Source organism: Ctenopharyngodon idella, chromosome 16 (genome assembly GCF_019924925.1).
Source record: "Ctenopharyngodon idella isolate HZGC_01 chromosome 16, HZGC01, whole genome shotgun sequence".
Lineage (NCBI taxonomy): Eukaryota > Metazoa > Chordata > Actinopteri > Cypriniformes > Xenocyprididae > Ctenopharyngodon > Ctenopharyngodon idella.
The window spans coordinates 29,626,799-29,645,196 of NC_067235.1; the positions used below are offsets into that span (position 1 = coordinate 29,626,799).

An 18,398-nucleotide genomic window follows, 5' to 3' on the forward strand; every position below is an offset into this window, starting at 1 on the left:
CATATGGAAATTAAGAGTTAATGTACAGTCAAGAAAGGATCATGCAACTGATCTTAAAGGTATAGTTTACCCACAAAAATAAAAATGTTGTCATTATTTACTCACCCTCAAGTGGTTCCAAACCTGTATGTGTTTCTTTCTTCTGTTGAACACAAAAGAAGATATTTTAAAGAATGTGGGTAACCAACACTCTTTAAAATATCTTCTTTTGTGTTTAACAGAAGAAAGAAACACATACAGGTTTGGAACAACATGAGGGTGTGTAAATGATGAAAAAAATATTCATTTTTGGGGGAACTAACCCTGTATTGTTATGTTTACTTTATGTATTGCTGAATTTGATATCACCAATTGTCAATGCAAATGTATCATCAGTATTTGATATATGAAAGACAATGACTTTATAGCTATTACTCCAACTTTACAGGCACCATACCTGTCAATCAGGATGTCCAGCACTCTCTGTGTGGAGGTGAAGGTGCGATAGGTGGAGAGGAAGATGGAGATGAAGGAGGAGTCACCCATGGAGAAGGAATGAAGAAGATGGAGGACCAGCTTTTCCTCTGTCCCTGCTTTGACGTGCTGAGAACGGGATGCTGTGGACTGGGAAGAGAGGGGTAAAGACGTCAGGACAGAACTTCTGGAACACACAGCATTGAGCCTTACTCAGGAAGATGGGACTTACCCGTGGGACGGTGGGGGAATCGTGCCCTTGTTTCACCACCACAGTGTAGATGATACCGTCTTCCTTCATTTCAGACACAGTGGACTGAACCAGAGAGAGATCAGAGTAAGTAAGCAGTCATTTTGATGATAATTTTATTCAAAGCTACTTCCAGTACACTTATTACAAGATCTTGGGGTTAAGAGCCTTACTCTGGGTCAGACTGATAAAAACTCATTGCTTGCTCCTTGCGAGAAATATTTGTCTTGTATAGCCAAAATTTAGATTAAAGTCTGCTCCAGTTGGCAGTTTATTTTGGCCAAGACCTGTCCACTTTATGGTGATTAATCACAATTTGTTTAGTTTTTGCTTGCCTTTTAGGGGCATTTTAATCTGCAATAAGTTAATACAAAATGTTAATATACTGGCGTGGGGACAAAAACAGTTAAACGAATGAACAACTGTGTGTAGACTTTGATTTTCTGTTCATCCTAAAGTAATAAATTATTATTATTGCACAGACATACACTATCAGTCAAAAGTTGGTAAGATTTTTTTATTGTTTTGGAAAGAAGTCTCTTATACTCATATTGTGAAATATTATTACGATTTAGCTGTTTTCTATTTTAATACATTTTCAAATGTAATTTATTCCTGTGATGCAAAGCTGAATTTTCAGCATCATTACTCCAGTCTTCAGCGTCACATGATCCTTCAGAAATCATTCTAATATGCTGATTTGCTGCTCAAGAAACATTTCTTATTATTATCAATGTCGAAAACAGTTGTGCTGCTTCATAATTTTGTGGAAACTGAGATTTTTCTTTTCAGGATTCTTTGATGAATAGAAAGTTTAAAAAACAGCATTTTTAAATAGATGTTTTGCTGTCACTTTCAATCAATTTAATGCATCTTTGCTAAATAAAAGTATTAATTTAATTTTTTAAAACATCTTAGGCTATTTTGTGTTACTGACCCCAAACTTTAGAACGGTAGTGAAACCAAGTGGAATATACAGTTCTACAGCTCAAATGAAATATTTTACTCACCATTTTTCAAAATATGTTATGTTTTGTGTGCAATATGCATCAGCAGGTAAAGTGAACATACTGTGGCCATACTGAGAGGCTGAGACTATACGGTCATTGAATTTAAATTTTTTCTACTACTACACCACATACATAACGTGAATTACTTTATGCTGCAGCTGACCCAGACTGTTAAAAGAAAGCATTTATGTCGGCAGAAAATGATCTAGTCTTACCAGGTCGAGTGGACAGTACCATGTGGTCTTCATTGGGGATGGATCCCCCTAATAGAACACAGACAGAATATGTAAGTGCATCATATATTTTGAATGTAAACGGTTTAGACTGGAAATGCAAACATGTAGCAAAATTAAAGGGTTAGTTCACCCAAAAATGAAATTTCTGTCATTAATTACTTACCCTCATGTCGTTCCACACCCGTAAGACCTTCATTCATCTTCAGAACACAAATTAAGATATTTTGATGAAATCCGAGAGGTATCTGAACCACACATAGACAGCAACGTCATTGCACTTTTCAAGGCCCAGAAAGGTAGCAAAGACATTGTTAAATAGTCCATATGACTACAGTGGTTCAACCTTAATGTTACCTTAATGTCTCTCCCCGTCAGTCTCCTAAGCTGTTTATGTTGTATAGACAGTGCAGGCTTCTGTGTTCTACGTAAGAATGCCGTCTCATTATTGGCCGGCTCCTGCGTCAGCATCACATGCATACGTTGTGCTGCTCACGTGTAGAGCGTCGGCCAATAATGAGTCGCGTTCTGACGTAGAACCCAGAATAGCTGCACTGTATATACAACGTCAACAGCGTAGGAGAATGACAAGGAAGAGAAGAAATTGTTGAATAAAGTAGTAATTTTTGTTTTGTTTTTGCGCACAAAAAGTATTCTTGTCGCTTCATAACATTAAGGTTGAACCACTGTAGTCACGTGGACTATTTTAACGATGCTACATTTCTGGACCTTAAAATGTACAGTGACGTTGCTGCCTACAGTGCTCAGTGTAAATGAGTACACCCCCTTTGAAAAGTAACATTTTAAACAATATCTCAATGAACACAAAAACAATTTCCAAAATGTTGACAAGACTTATAACATGAAAGAAAGGTTAATAATATAACTTAGATTACACATTTTTTTAGTTTTACTCAAATTAGGGTGATGCAAACATGAGTACACCCCACAACAAAAACTACTACATCTAGTACTACATCTAGACAGCACCAAGTCTTCTAGGCATGGAATGAACAAGTTGAAAACATTTTGCAACATCTATTTTTTTCCATTCTTCAAGAATGACCTCTTTTAGAGACTGGATGCTGGATGGAGAGTGATGCTCAACTTGCCTCTTCAGAATTCCCCCTAGGTGTTCGATTGGGTTCAGATCAGGAGCCACTGAATCACTTTCACCCTGTTCTTCTTCAGAAATCCAACAGTGGCCTTAGATGTGGGTTTAGGATCATTGTCATGTTGGAAAAGTGCACGACGACCAAGGGCACGGAGTGATGGTAGCATCTTCTCTTTCAGTATAGAGCAGTACATCTGTGAATTCATGATGCCATCAATGAAATGCAGCCCCACATAAGGACACTGCCACCACCATGTTTCACTGTAGGCACCATGCATTTTTCTTTGTATTCCTCACCTTTGCGACGCCATACAGTTTTGAAGCCATCAGTTCTATTTATCTTGGTCTCATCAATCCAGAGTATAAAGTCCCATTAGTCTTCATCTTTGTCAGCATGGGCCCTGGAAAACTCTAGGCATGCTTTTTTGTGCCTGGGCTTTAGGAAAGGCTTCTTTCGTGGATGGCACCCATGCATGCCATTCCTCTGCAGTATACGCCGTATTGTGTCACGGGAAATAGTCACCCCAGTTTGGCTTTCTACTTCTTTAGATAACTGCAGTGAACTTGCATGCGATTTTCTTCAACCCTTCTCATCAGAAGACGCTCTTGTAGAGGTGTTAACTTCCGTGGACGACCTGGACGTCTCTGTGAGATGGTTGCAGTTCCATCTTTTTTAAATTTTTGTACCACTTTTGCTACAGTATTCTGACTGATAAGTAAAGCTTTGCTGATCTTCTTGTAGCCTTCACCTTTTCTGGTGTAAAGAAATTATTTTCTTTCTCAGGTCTTCTGACATTTCTCTTCCATGTGGTGCCATTGCTGACAGCATGAAATGGGAAGGGGTTTTAACACCCTTTTATAGTCAGCTGTCTGCTGGACACCTGTGTAATGAATAATTAGACTCGCCTGTGGTTGAATTCTTGGTAAATTAGACATTTGTAGTCTAAAATTTTGCTTTGCTCCAGAGACTTTCAGTGGGTGTACTCATGTTTGCATCACCCTAATTTGAGTAAAACTGAAAATTTGTTCTCTAAGTTATATTATTAACCTTACTTTCATGTTATAAGTTAAACAGATGTTACATAAAACTTAGTCTTGTCAACATTTTGGAAATTGTTTTTGTGTTCATTGAGATATTGTTTAGAATGTTACTTTTCAAAGGGGGTGTACTCATTTACGCTGAGCACTGTATGTGTGGTTCAGATACCTCTTGGATTTCATCAAAATATCTTAATTTGTGTTCCGAAGATGAACGAAGGTCTTACGGGTTTGAAACGACATGAGGGTGAGTGATTAATGACAGAAATATAATTTTTGGGTGAACTAACCCTTTAATAATTGAGATTAAACAATTACATAAATTACAAGTGTGAAAACTGACTGTTTTCCAACAGGTTTCCTGAACACTTCCCACATCTCTCATTGGTTGGAAAAACGGATTGTCCCACCCCAAACTTACGCCATTGGTTAAGCTGGTCAGGATGCACTCATCCTCATCTCAAAATAGCTAAGTATCAGCCCAGTTATTCAGCAGTGCTATTGGCTACAGCCAAAGCTCCACTTTCTATCCTAACAACGGCTGCATTTAAAGCAAGGTGAGCATGTACAATGGCAGATGTGTCAGGTTTGACATTTAAACCCTAAATGCTCTAAGGCACCACATTTACATGTTATCTCTAACAAAAACTTAATGTATGAGTGAAATCACTTCATGCAAACTTTTGCCTCAACATACAGCTCTTAAACTGACGTATTCGAATGCTTTTGATTTATTCAACTCATCTGACAGAGATTTTCCGACATGAAAAATGCATGAGACAACAGCCAAAAACAAACCCAGTGACAAGGTTATGAGTAAGTGTCTGAAACGTCCACATGCCTTCCGGAAGACTGACACACATTAATGACTTTCTAAGATCAATGTCCAATTTGAACACAAATTTAAGATACTTTTACTCAAAAACAGCTATTTTGCCTGCGCAATAAATGCTAATTTGTTTCAAAGCACAAAAGATACTAGAAGAAAAGCCATAACACTAAGCAAACCAAACGTTCAAACATTACCGCAGTTGCAGTTCACTTGCTCAAAATCATTCAGTGTTGCGTGTGCCGCAAATTGAAAAACAACAAGGAAAAATGCTACCTTCAACTCAGCGAGTCCAGACAGGCAGAGATTTGCCAACTTCCTGGAAAACCTTAGAGTTTGCCGGAAAACTGAATCTCCTTCAGGCCTTTTCATCTGTTCGATTTAATCTGTTTTTCTTGCTGCTGCTCTTAGAGGGGTGTTGATTTCATTCGGTGAGATTCTTAGTCTATCTGTCTTCCCCGCTCAAATCTCACTCTCTCTGTTATGGAGCCGTTCAAACACACCTGAGCTTGTCGCTAGGCCAACCCCCTCTACACACACATACACAACACATGCACACGTCACAAGGGCACTCCTGTTACAGACTCACACCACAATATCTCTCTTCCTCCTCCATTCATTTAAGGGTGAATCACACAAAACCTTTGGGTCACATTTCACCCCAAAATCAAAATGTATATTTTCCTTAACTTAAAGGGATAATTCACCCAAAAATGTTGTCATCATTTTGTTCCAAACCTGTATGAGTTTCTTTCTTCTGTTGAACACAAAAGAAAATATTTTAAAGAATGTTGGTAACTAGAAAGTTGACGGCACCAATTGACTTCCATATTTTTTTTTTTTCCTACTATGGAAGCCAATGGATGCCATCAACTCTCTAGATACCAACATTCTTTAAAATATTTTCTTTTGTGTTCAACAGAAGAAAGAAACTCATACAGGTTTGGAACAACCTAAGGGTGAGTAAATGATGACAAATTCATTTTTGGATGAACTATCCCTTTAAAGATATTTTAGGACCATTAAGTATGTTTGCATTGTGATACTACTGTTTTGTTGACATTATATGATATTATTTCTTTTATGGAAAGCAAAAGTAGATATTTTAGATAATATTCACACTGTTTTCTTCCATACAGTAAAAGTTGATGGAGACCAGAAGTGGTCAAGGCCAAAAAGCACCATAAAAGCATAATAAGAGTCAATGTAAATCATGCACTATATTCCAAGTCTCACATCCATTGTATGGAAAAGAGCAAGTAAATGGAAAAAAAGAAAGAAAAAAAAAATGCAAAAAAATTTTTTTTTTTAAATGATTATGAAAATAACGTCAATGCAAAAATTCTAAAAAAAAAAATCTTCATTATATTATCTTTTTATTTATACTATTTTTTAATATATTTTTAATATTTATTTTTCCCCCCAAATAAAAATAAGAACTTATATTTGCATAAAGAAAAGGAAGGCTCTTTTTGGGACCATTTAGATTTTTTGCATTGACACTATTTGCATGACAAAAGGACATTACATGATATAAATAATGTATTATATTTTTTCATATTATATTTTTATTTATAATACATTATTTATATCATGTAATGTCCTTTTGTCATGCAAATAATGTCAATGCAAAAAAACGAAATGGTCCTAAAAAGAGTCTTCCTCTTAATGCAAATATAAGTACTTATTTTGATTTTAGGGGAAAATATGACTTTAACAGTTCTCATACGCTTTAAACATGTAGACAAATGCTGATCAACCTGTTTGGCGAAGTTTAAAGTAATGAATGAAGCAGGAGTAAATAAATACACACGACTGTATTGGCTTCAGATTTCAAGAATGGCAACCTTTGTGTCAAAACTATTGCTCAACAAGTTTGTATGTAAAACAGCCATCATTTTATGCTCGATCTTAAAAGAGTTCTTCTTTAAAAAGCAATGCGTGACATGACAAATGCCTGCTAATAAAACACAGGGCAACACCTGTTTATCTAGAAGGGATACTCGAGCAAAAGCACATATTGACATAAAGATGGTGACATGCTGTGCAGGTAAAATGGCTTTGGTCACACTTTATGCAGTCCTGAGAGCGATGTGTGTTAACCTCGCTGATTACAACCTATTTGCAACATTGTAGTGTTGTTTATATGTAATGAAACAGATGACTTCCATGTTTTAGAAAGTAAAAATAGCTGACACTGTGAGCCACTGACACAGGTGAACCACAGACATAAATTTATATTAGTCTAAGCTGAACTGAAACTTGGCTGAAACAAATCCCTTGAGATCTGCCTTTCTTTCTGGGTAATCTAGCTTTTTATTTATTTATTTATTTATTTTGTCTTTTCTTTTCTGCAATTGTTGTGTATGGGTGTTTGACTGAAGAGGTGCTTAATACATATGCACTTGAAGATTCATCTCATTCTAAAATAAACGTAATAAAGACAAGATTTTTTTACATTTCTAAAGAAAGAGTGATGCTAACCCATGCAAAGCTCCCTGCCACAATGTTAATGGTGTTGTGTGGTTGCCAGGGTGTTGCTATGCAATTAGGGTTTTATGAGTGGTTTTACTTTGCAGTTTCTAGGTGTTTCTCTGAATTTTGTAGCATATCAACACCTTGACAACCATCCAGAAATATAGCAATCTGCATAGCAACCTGTTAGAAACCACTCAAAATCTGGGTGGTTGCTAAGGCATTGCTATGCAGTTTCTAAGGTTTTTCAAATAGTTTTAGTGTGTTGCTATGCAGTTGCTAGAGTGTTCTGTGTGGTTTCCAGCATGTTGCTATGCGGATTACTATGCATTCTGGGTGGTTGCCAAGGTGCTGCTTTGCAGTTTGTAGCATAGCAACACCTTGGCAACTACCCAGAATGTATAGCAGTCTTCAAAGCAACATGCTAGAAACCATCCAGAATCTGGGTGATTGTCAAGACATTGCTATGCAGTTTCTAGGGTGTTTTAAATAGTTTAAGTGTGTTCTAAGACATTTAACAGATTTTGTCGTTACTAGGACGTTGTTTTTGTGGGTTTTCTTGTTGCACATTTCTAAACTGATAGTGCTGTCAAATCAATTAATCGTGATTAATCACATGTAACAAAAGTTTGTGTGTGTGTATGTATATGTGTATATATATATATATATATATATATATATATATAGACATAGACACACACACACACACACACACATACATATTATATATTTACAAACTTTGTTAGATGCGATCAAATTGCGATTAATCAATTTGACAGTAGGGCTGCAAGATATATCGTTTTAGCATCGATATCGCGATGTGCGCATACATGCAAAATTATGTCAAAATGCCCGTCTCTGTGAGTATCCTCATAAACAAAGTCGCTTATGGCTTACGTGAACGTTAAATAATTGAGAAAGAAAACGGTTGAGTATTGTTATATTGGATCTGTGCATTCTGTCTTAAAGTGACAGCAGCCTAATATTCCTACTGCTGTCTGTGTCTTGAATGTTAATCAAACAACAAAAGACAAAGAGAAAATCTCTTTTGTAGCTTTAACAAGGATTAATTATATTTAATTTATACATATACATTTATACTATGCAGTTTTCTTTTACATTTGATTATTCAATTTCTGTACCTAAATACTGTTAGAATTACCTGAAATACATAAAGCACTATTTATTTCATTTGTATCTTTATTCTATTGTATTCATCATTGCTTGTAATTTGTTTATTATTTTCTATGCAGACTTACTCCCCTACAAAATCACCCCAATCACTGTAGAATGATTAATTCTTTTTAAATAGAGCTATTCAAGTCATTTGGTGAAATTGTTTTCATATCGCAATATATATAACAGAAAAACAAAATATCGCAATGTCAGTTTTTTTCCAATATTGTGCAGCCCTATTTGACAGCACTAGTTTCTGAGTGTAGAAGCATAATTTTAGTTATTATCATTCATGTTTGTAGCACAAATGGAACGAGCTGCGTGTCAAATTTATTTACTTAGGTTTAGAAGTTTTGGAACATCTGTAATCCCGAGTTATGAGCAATGATAATAGCGATACTTGCCTTAGAAAATACTGCCAACTTAACTATCTACAAAATGCATTGTTATGCTGAGTCCTTCTTTGATGCAACACAAAGTGCAAAACTTCTTCATTTTCGATACTGCTTACCAATCCTCTCTGAGTCAGGTTTGGAATTAACCTCATCAGGTCATTAACACAGACACATTTACAGTAGCTGTTAATATCATGTTGCGAAATCCGCACTCTTGGGTACGTTTGGAAACTTTGAGGTTTGCCTTTAGGTTAAACCAGCTGAGAGTTTCCATGTCTTTTCTCAGCCAGCAGGAAGTGCATAATAACTATGGACAAACACAGGAAACAGGACATGCTGTCATGTCATGCTGCCCTTCCTCCCCCCACACGTTACTCTCTCAGTCAAACGCTTTTAGTCTCTGTATTCACAAGCATTAGCCTCGGGGGAGGGTGCACAAAAAAAACTCTATAGAATTTCCCAAGACAATATCAGCTGCTCTGTGTTTACTATCCTCTCTGCTCCTTAGTAGGGGAGATTGAGGCCAATTGTGACAGAAGACAATAGTAAACAAACACATTATTTTGAGTAACAAACAGGTTAGCCACATTCACACAGCAGCAGAATACAGTTGTCAGTACTATATTTGAGTCCTTAAAACGTTTATGTTCACACACAGTACGGTTATTTTCAGGACTCACAACTGCATTCTCAGAAAACCCGCGCTGTGTGAACGGAACTGGACTGGACAACTACGGCCCTGTTTACACCTGGTATTAAGATGCATTTTGGTCGATCGGATCACAAGTGGACAACACTAAATACAGGTGTAAATGGGGTGTAAAACGTTTTGAGCTTGTCCACTTTCGACCACTTCCAGAGGTAGTCTAAAACGCATTAGACCAGATTGCTTTTGTAGTGTAGACGCTCATGTGGTCGAATGTGTTCGAACAGCCACAAAAGACTGCCAACTGACCTAATGTGTAAATATTATGGGAAGCGAGCTAGCTAGATGGTATTTTAAATTTTGTCGGCTGAAGACCCAAGTTTGGTTTGAAGACGAAAAACATACCAAGCACAATGTTCTCTAACCATTCCTGATTTCTAACACGCACTCACCGCGTTCGGCGTGATCTTACGGTTATCAGATCAGAAATGAAAGCTGATGCTCTCCATGTGTTTTTCCATCGTCTCTGGCGATGTTCATAAATTGCGCAAGCTTATTTTGACTGAAATGCTCCGCTCTCCATCCAGATATAAAAGCTGCTGTCATTTAATGAAGATTTGACGGATGAACTCGCAGCTCGATTGGACTCTTCTTGTATAAAAGTGATAAGACTTTTCAGTTTTATGGACATCACCATCTTGAATATTACTTCGGTCACTGTCGCTAGAGAATATGGGCTTGACTCCTGTTGCACGTTCATACAGACAGTATTCGAGACTCTACTGTAAGTTGCTGTTTGAACGGGACTTTTTGAGACTCACACCTGTAATGAAATGCGTCTGCCAATCCCAAAAACTTGCAGTGTGAACGCAGCCTTAGTCAGAATATGATGTGGATTAATATATAAATACAGGTTTTAAAGGTGCAGTAAGCAATTTCTGAGAAACTCTGTTGATATTTGAATTCACCAAAACAAACACGCCCCTACCCGAAAGGTTCACACCCCTATCTTGATAGCTCCACCCCCAAATTCACAAACACGCTTTGCAGCACAGGCACCTCCCCCCTAATGAGTGGACACGCCCCCTACTGCTGATTGGCTACAAGTGTGTTTTGGTGCTTGGTCCGATCCGCTTTCAACAGCATTTCTCAGAAATCACTTACTGTACCTTTAATCATGAATGAGAGGTCAGGGTCAATTATTATATTTGTGAAATAAATATGACTTTTGATTCTTTGCAATATGCTTAAAACATTATTTCATTCAAATATCTAGTTAAAGACTGAACTTGACTTATTAGCTAGTCAGTACATTTTAGTTAAAAGGATTTAGTTTTCAAATCATTACAACGTTGGTGCTGCTTAAAGGGATAGTTCACCCAAAAATGAAAATTCTGTCATCATTTACTCACCCTCAAGTTTCTTCTGTTGAACACAAAAGAAGATATTTTGAAGAATGTTGATAACCAGACAGTTGACGGTAGCCACTGACTTCCATAGTATTTCTTTTTCCTATTATGGAAGTCAATGGCTACCGTCAGCTGTTTGATTACCAATTTTTGGGTGAACGATCCCTTTAAAGATTTTCGCTTTAAAAACATATTATTCCTAACAACTGAAGAATGCCTTATAAAAGGTGAAAAAAAAGAATAAATATTAATTAGTATAAAGCAATCATGGCCATCCTTATGACAGGTATAGTTGGAGTAGTCTGTGAGTTATGAAGGAAAATGTTAAAAAATAAAAATAAAACTCCCCTGTTCTCCCCTGCTAATACGACGACCTCACACACATTAAAAACCTTATATGTCCCCGCCGGCTGCGTTCTCACTGAAACACATCGTAAATACATCACAGGGGAGCTATTTACAGAGATCTATTGTTTCTGGCTCCTCCATGAATACCTCGTCTCGCTCTCTCTTTTATCTCCCCTCTTCTTGTGTTCTCATCTATTACTGCATCGACCAACTTTTCCTCTTTCTCTGCTAATCGAAATCACACCGTGACCGCCTCAGAGCACTCGCCACTGACAATCACAATGCAGCTAAATGGAAATCAGTCAATCATTCCTGCCCTGTTGTTGAGAGGTTTGGTCGATGCAGTGCTGGCATTTTCCCGCAGCCGTTTCTGCGTGACACACGGTGCTGCATGTGGCCCACGGTGCACCATTCTGGGGACATAATAAGTGCTCTGTAGACAAACTGGGTCAGATGGTTGTTTTTAGCTAAACAATTATCTAGCCTTCCAAGCTCTCCACCCTCAACATATCTCCCTCCCTCTCTCTCTCTGTCTCTCTCTGTTTTTACGTTACACCCAGATACACACACAAGGAAGTTGCACGGTGATGACTGCAAACACATTTTGACCTACACATATGCATCCTGCCACAGTCATTAAAGAATCAAGAGAGGGCCGGATCTAGTTTCATCCTGTTGAGTCTTCTCTGGCCTTGCTTTTGTGTCATCCGAGCAAGTCCCTACAAAAGAGCCAGTGTGTTTCATAGTGGACTTTTGCATTATTTACCAAAGAGCTGTGAGCTGGTCATGTGACCTTAACAGGAGGGAAGTTACTACAGTAAACTGTCTGTATGAGCCAGCAGGGCTTCTGTTTTTAGACCGGGGAACCCAAGTGTTGAATGAGTCTAACCTTGGTGTAGCAATTTCTAGTCAATACTCAGGATGTTGTGACAAGAAAGAAGACCAGGGCCTTGACTGGCATAGACACGGACACATGCTCAATATTCAGATTAGTGGTTGATCAATATGGGGTTTTCAATGACAGATTCTTGACTTGCTCAATTTTGCTCTTCCCAATATAAGTCAATACTACAATTATATACGTTTATTCGGTTAGATGAACGAAAAAGCACTGGTTTTTTTTCTACTCTGACGCTACAAAAATGCTACATGGCATTTGTTTATTTGAGATTATATATATATATATATATATATATATATATATATATATATATATATATATATATATATATGTGTGTGTGTGCTTTAAGCAACACGTGGTTAATTTATATATACAGTCAAACCAAAATGTATTCAGACACCTTGAACATTTCATTCATTATTACAGTTTATTCACTATAGTTTAAAAAAATGGTAATAAAATATGACAAGATCTCAGAGTTAAACTGTGTCAGAAAAAATTAATCTTAATTTTGTCAGATAACACCTGAGCAAAACATGGTCAGGTGAAAGTGTCTGAATCATTTTTGGCCCCACATTTTTATCAATTTTACTGGTAGTCCACTGTATGATGAATTTTTGGGTACAATATGTCACAGTTTACTTTATTTTGCTATCCTCACTTACATAAATGAACTATAGTGTCCTGCACCCCCTAGTAAAAAAATAAAATAAAAATTATATCTAGCGTCTGGATAATTTTTGGTTTGACTGTGTTATATATATATATATATATATATATATATATATATATATATATATATTTTCTGTGTATATTATATTTATTTATTATTATATAATAAATAAATATATATATATATATATATATATATATATATATATAAATTAATTAAATTAAATGGGTCATGAACTGCATTTTTTATTTTTTTGTTTTTTTACATTTTATAATGTTCTCTAAGGTCCACTTATAATGTTATCAAGATTTTTACATCAAAAACATCCTAATTTAGAAGTAATAAGCTATTTCCTATCCTGTTTTAACCGTCTCTTTCAAACACAACAGTTTTGCATATTAAAATAAGTAAGAACTTTGAGTTACCACAGTTATATTTGACAAAGGAGGACTTACGGTGTTTCGTGTAAACGGAATTATGAATGAATGTACCATCATTTGTCATTCTTATAGGCTATTCATAGATGAAAATGAAAAACTTATACATTGTCATTTGCAGTGTCGTGTTTTAAATATTATATTAGATCTTGCTCACTGAAGCTTTTATTCAGGATTACAGTGAATGGCTTCAAAACAATAACAAAAGCAGCATTCTCTATGTGCTTTCTTCCGTATCTGATATTCCATCGCATTAACTCCATGAATACAGAAGCAAAGAAAAGAAGAGCAAATCAAAACTATTCAGTTTGACTGCGGCGCTACATTATAAATACTCAGTACATATTAAACGATCTGTAACAGACAAAGCAATAGTGACACATGATAAAAACACTTACTCACACTTGTGTGTTGCAACGTTACTATCGGATCCAATGTAGTTGGCACTGCATTATCTTTTATTTTCAGTCTCTCTGAAAAGCCAGAGTCAAACTGTGTCTCGTTTAAAAACTAATCCGTAGTAAAATGAAAGGAACAGTGTCTTACTGATGCGGAACTTAAAAATAAAGTTCATCCATGCTTTCTTGATGTTAGGATCTCAAGGATGGCAATGCAAAGACTCTGTTTTTCCATAACTTGCCACTTTAAAACATCTTGTAATCCTCAGAGGCATCTCTATCATTTTGTTGCTGGAATATTCCTGTGTTTGTGTCTGTCTTGTATTTACTACTACATGACATGCGCAAATCAGTGGGCGGGGTTAAAGAGGCAATTATGCAGAAGTAGGCGTTTATCTTCTTCTGCAGAGGCGGTGTTTCATTGCACTATGACATAATGCGACAAAATCCAAAACGAGTCATTTTCTAAGCTTGGTTTCAATAAAAGCTGTTTTTGGATTAACGAGGAAGGGTATTTTTAAAGTACAATGACATCTTATATAACAAAAGACCAAGGAAAATTTCTCAAGATTTCTCAATTCATGACCCCTTTAATAAAGAGTATAATAAGTGGTCATGGCTCATTTGAAAGCTCTTTTGATTTTAAGGAAACACTTGATATGAATGTAAGCTACTTGACGTAACCTCAAACCCGCCTGCAGCAGCTGACGGTATATAAACAGAGCATGAGAGAATACCAGGTGGGGTCACAATCAGCAGTGCACGAGGGCTTTTGCCTCAGGCTGATAAGAAACTCAGCACCCCGTAGTACTTCTAAAACAAAACAGTTCAAGTTAAAACAAACACAAAGCAGGTCAATCGGAGAGCAACAGATGAACGTATTTGAATTTTATGAACTTTCAGCCTGGCCTCTTTATATCACCACGGTTAGTTATGTAATAGATCCCCTTCAAATGAACATTTGCAGCTTTTTACTGTCTCCTTCAGTCAAACCAAAAGCAGCTTTTCTAAGAACCAAACAACTGTCGCTTCAGTTTCCTTATGATTATATGTCTCAAGAGGACGAGGCCTTCAGCACTTCAAGTGAAAGGGTCACAACTCAGCTGAATATCCTGTTTCAAGTTTTTAATCCACAAGTGAAAGCTGATCTAACACGAAACACCAACACATTCACTAAGACAAAACGTATGTACTGTATGATAAATGTGTGCCCTTCTCTTAGCCATAGAAACGCATTATAAGGGTAAGCAAGGAAACCCAATGAGGAAGACCTGGTCCAAGAAATATTTGTTCTCACTTTGGTATAAATTATGTTGTTGTTAGTAGTATTCATGTGCTGCAACCCAGGTTAAAAATTAACCAGAACTTTAAAATGCAAAAATGCCCTAGAAGGTGGCAAAAATGGCCCTTTTGTGTAAATGTGGGTGCAAAAAATACCAGTTATTTAAAATGCACTCTAAAGGCCCCTTCACACCAAGGATGATAACTGTAACGATAAAGATATAGCATTTTGCAAACAGTGATGATGTGCTTTGTGGGCGGAGCCTACCTGGTGGCAGAAAATAACAGTTCTGCAGTAGCAGTCTATGGAATCCACGGAATAACAGAATAAAAAAGGTAATTTTGAGTTTATTTCTTGCAATTCAGAGTTTATATCTCACAATTCTGAAAATAAAAATATAATATATATATATATATATATATTCTTTTTATATTATATACAGGGGTGCACATAACTTTTTTTGGTCTGGTTCTCAAGGGAGCACCTGAAGATGTTGCTTGGTACTCACACTTTACGCGACGCACTTATTCTAAAAGCTGTCCTCATCACTTTCTTCACTATCTTCTTTTCTCTCAAACATGGTATACTAACATTAATGACACAGACAACAGCAAGAATAGTAGGCTGCTGTCATTTTAAGAAGGAAAGCACGGGCTGAATATACTGACACACATCCGGTTTCTTTCTCAACTGTTGACTTATAACATAACCGAGAGAATACTTGCCGAGACAGGTATTTTGACATAATTTTGTGTGTATGTGTCCGTTCAAGCGCAAGTAAACACGAAAGAGGGGGGGAGGGGGTTTATTCAATGTTTATTCAATGTCTATGGTGGTTACGGCCCTGATTCAGATGCAGCGATAGTTTTTAAAAAAATGAAAAACATTGCCTACCTTACCTTTAATATTTTTGTGGAAACCGTAATAATACATTTTTACATGATTCTTTGATGAATAAAAAGCTTAAAAGATTTTTTGTTAACATTATAAAAGTTTTAACTGTCACATCCTTGCTGAATAAAAGTATTAATTTCTTCAAAAATATTACCGACTCCAAACTTTTTAGACTTTTTTTCATTCATAAGCACATTTTGCCTCTTATTAAGCATTGATTTTACATTCTGACTGTAGGCTATAGACACAGCACAACTTTTTGTCAATTTTTACATATTCACACACTCTAAAAAGTAATTCAGAGGACCTGTTACCACAACTTAAATACATGGTTTCAAGTTAAAAATTCTAATTTATTGTTTTAATTAAACCTTTTAAGTTAAAACATTATTTTGTTGAGTTCTGCTGGCATAATAATGCTGATGCACTATATCAACTTAATATTGTCTGTAATTTAAACTCAAATTTCTGCATTAATTGGCTTTTAAAAAAAAAAAAAAAAGGTTGTAGTAACTTAATTAAATTGTGTTGATAACTTTAGAAGTTAGGCAGTAGACTTCTAGTTCCCAGCATGTTTTAAATTAGGACTGGATAAGGAGAATAAATGTTGAAATTAAGTGTTAATTTATTTGTTTTAGTGAAGGGAAAGACCTGTTATAGTGTTTAATGCTGTTATGTTTGACATTTAAAAGAGTTTCTGTAATGTTGAAGTTTTTGTGGTTACTGTTATGCTGAAGAGTAGATACATGAAGGTAAACACTATTCACTCTATAAGCAATAAGCCAGTGATAAGTAATATCTTACTTGTTCATTAAATATACATGTTAAATAAGTTACATTTAGCATGTGCTGTGATAGCTGTAGATTTGTAGTTACAACGACTTAATTTGTTTGAGTAATCAGCTTAAAAATTTGTGTTTATGCTACAAATTATCAAGTTCCTCTAACTCAGTGTAGCTTGTTGGTTGAACGTAAATTCACTCAAAGTTGTCATAACTCAAAAAAATTGATGCAAACTGTCGCATTTTTTTTTTTGTTGAACCAACACATTATTTTTTATATTGATCTACAGATCCTACCAATGGTGTCTCCTCCAGATCCCTCATTATATTAATAAAACATATTAATGATGATAGGAGTGAATCATGACATTACTGTTATCTTACCTGTGTGTGATCTGCCTCCCTGTTTTCATTCTCCTTCCACAGCTGATCTGGAGGTCCGTCGACCTCTGGCTGTAGGGGTCGATATCCAATGAGGGGCACTTCTCTCGGACCCACTCCTGGCAGCTCGACTCCAGATGTTTTCATACTACGGGGGAGCATGATGGTGCCGCTGGCCCAAAAACAAAAACCCAGGTCATTTGGAGAGGAACAAGCAGCTCAACAGGGAGTCATTCGCCCTGGTAGATCATTTGTTTTCATCATTTACATTTCCCTTTGCCAAGAGACAACTTCAAATTTGAATTCAGGCCCCTCCCTTGCCTTGTCTCCTTTCCCTCACTGGTATTTATATTAGCCTGCAGATAGAGATCTCTTTCAGGAAGAGAAGGATGGAAAGAGCGCAGCTCAAAACTCAGTGCAATTGTCACAAACAGCAATAAACAAAAATCTTTAAAATCTTTTAAACAAGTGCAAGTTCACAAACATGACACATTTTTAAATGAGTAACTGCTCTTCTGAATGCATCCATTCACTAGTCAGGGATAAACATGTATTAGTGTGCAAAACAAGACTAAATTAGGTCAAACCTAACAGGAAAATAAAGCTTTCTTTCATCTGACCCCAACCATGCGTAAAGCACTCAGCTTAACTGCGTTATTTTCTGTTTACTGAATCTAACAGGGAAGTACCTAAGAACAACATTTCATATAATGTCATTTAATGTCAGCATTGTCAAAGTACGTCTCGCACAGGACTTTTCTCACGTGAACTTACAGTTCGCAGAATACCTCATACTGGACAGTACATCCTCTCACAAACATTCGTAAGCACAAAACACCTCTGCGCGATCACAACCAGACCGAAGCGCAAAAATACCTGTTAGGAGATTAATATCACGTCCATCCGCCCCTGCGTGTAGATTCTTCGGAAGTCAGAGTTTCTGTCCCTCCATATCTCTCCCCTCCTGCTTCGCCTGTCAACGCTTATCGGCCCGATGAAGGTGGCGAGCTGAGCGTGTTGGTGAGGTCTGCTCTGGTGACGCGCGAGCGGCGCGTTGGACGCAGTTCCTGCTGTTACTCCAGCGCGTGTGGTCATTGGCTGGACGCACTGATGAGGAGCGGTACCCGGTAAATTCAGAGCAGCCAGCAGCGTCGCTGGCAATAACGCAGTGTCTGCACACCGGACGCGTCGCGACAGAACAAGTAACAACCAAATATTTAATTTTATTTTATGTTGCTGCTACTCTAAACAACTTTATTTCCCTCATTAATCTG

At 36.8% G+C, this 18,398-nt stretch overlaps 1 protein-coding gene across 6 annotated transcripts in view; it reads right to left on the reverse strand.

The window, feature by feature from the left end:
* rgl2 (ral guanine nucleotide dissociation stimulator-like 2) overlaps positions 1 to 18,398 on the reverse strand; it is a 32,911-nt gene extending 14,513 nt beyond the window's left edge. The window contains exons 1-5 of one of the 6 annotated variants that reach the window (XM_051864615.1): positions 17,899 to 18,392; positions 17,128 to 17,296; positions 1,929 to 1,976; positions 686 to 769; positions 437 to 603 (exon numbers count right to left, since the gene is read on the reverse strand). In XM_051864615.1, the coding sequence (XP_051720575.1) occupies positions 437 to 603; positions 686 to 769; positions 1,929 to 1,976; positions 17,128 to 17,296; positions 17,899 to 17,945 (515 nt within the window). In that variant the 5' untranslated portion in view covers positions 17,946 to 18,392. Of the gene's footprint in view, positions 1 to 436; positions 604 to 685; positions 770 to 1,928; positions 1,977 to 5,203; positions 5,458 to 13,785; positions 14,101 to 17,127; positions 17,297 to 17,898 lie in introns of those variants that run through there. The other 5 variants (XM_051864617.1, XM_051864618.1, XM_051864616.1 and 2 more) reach the window with 5 other exon arrangements.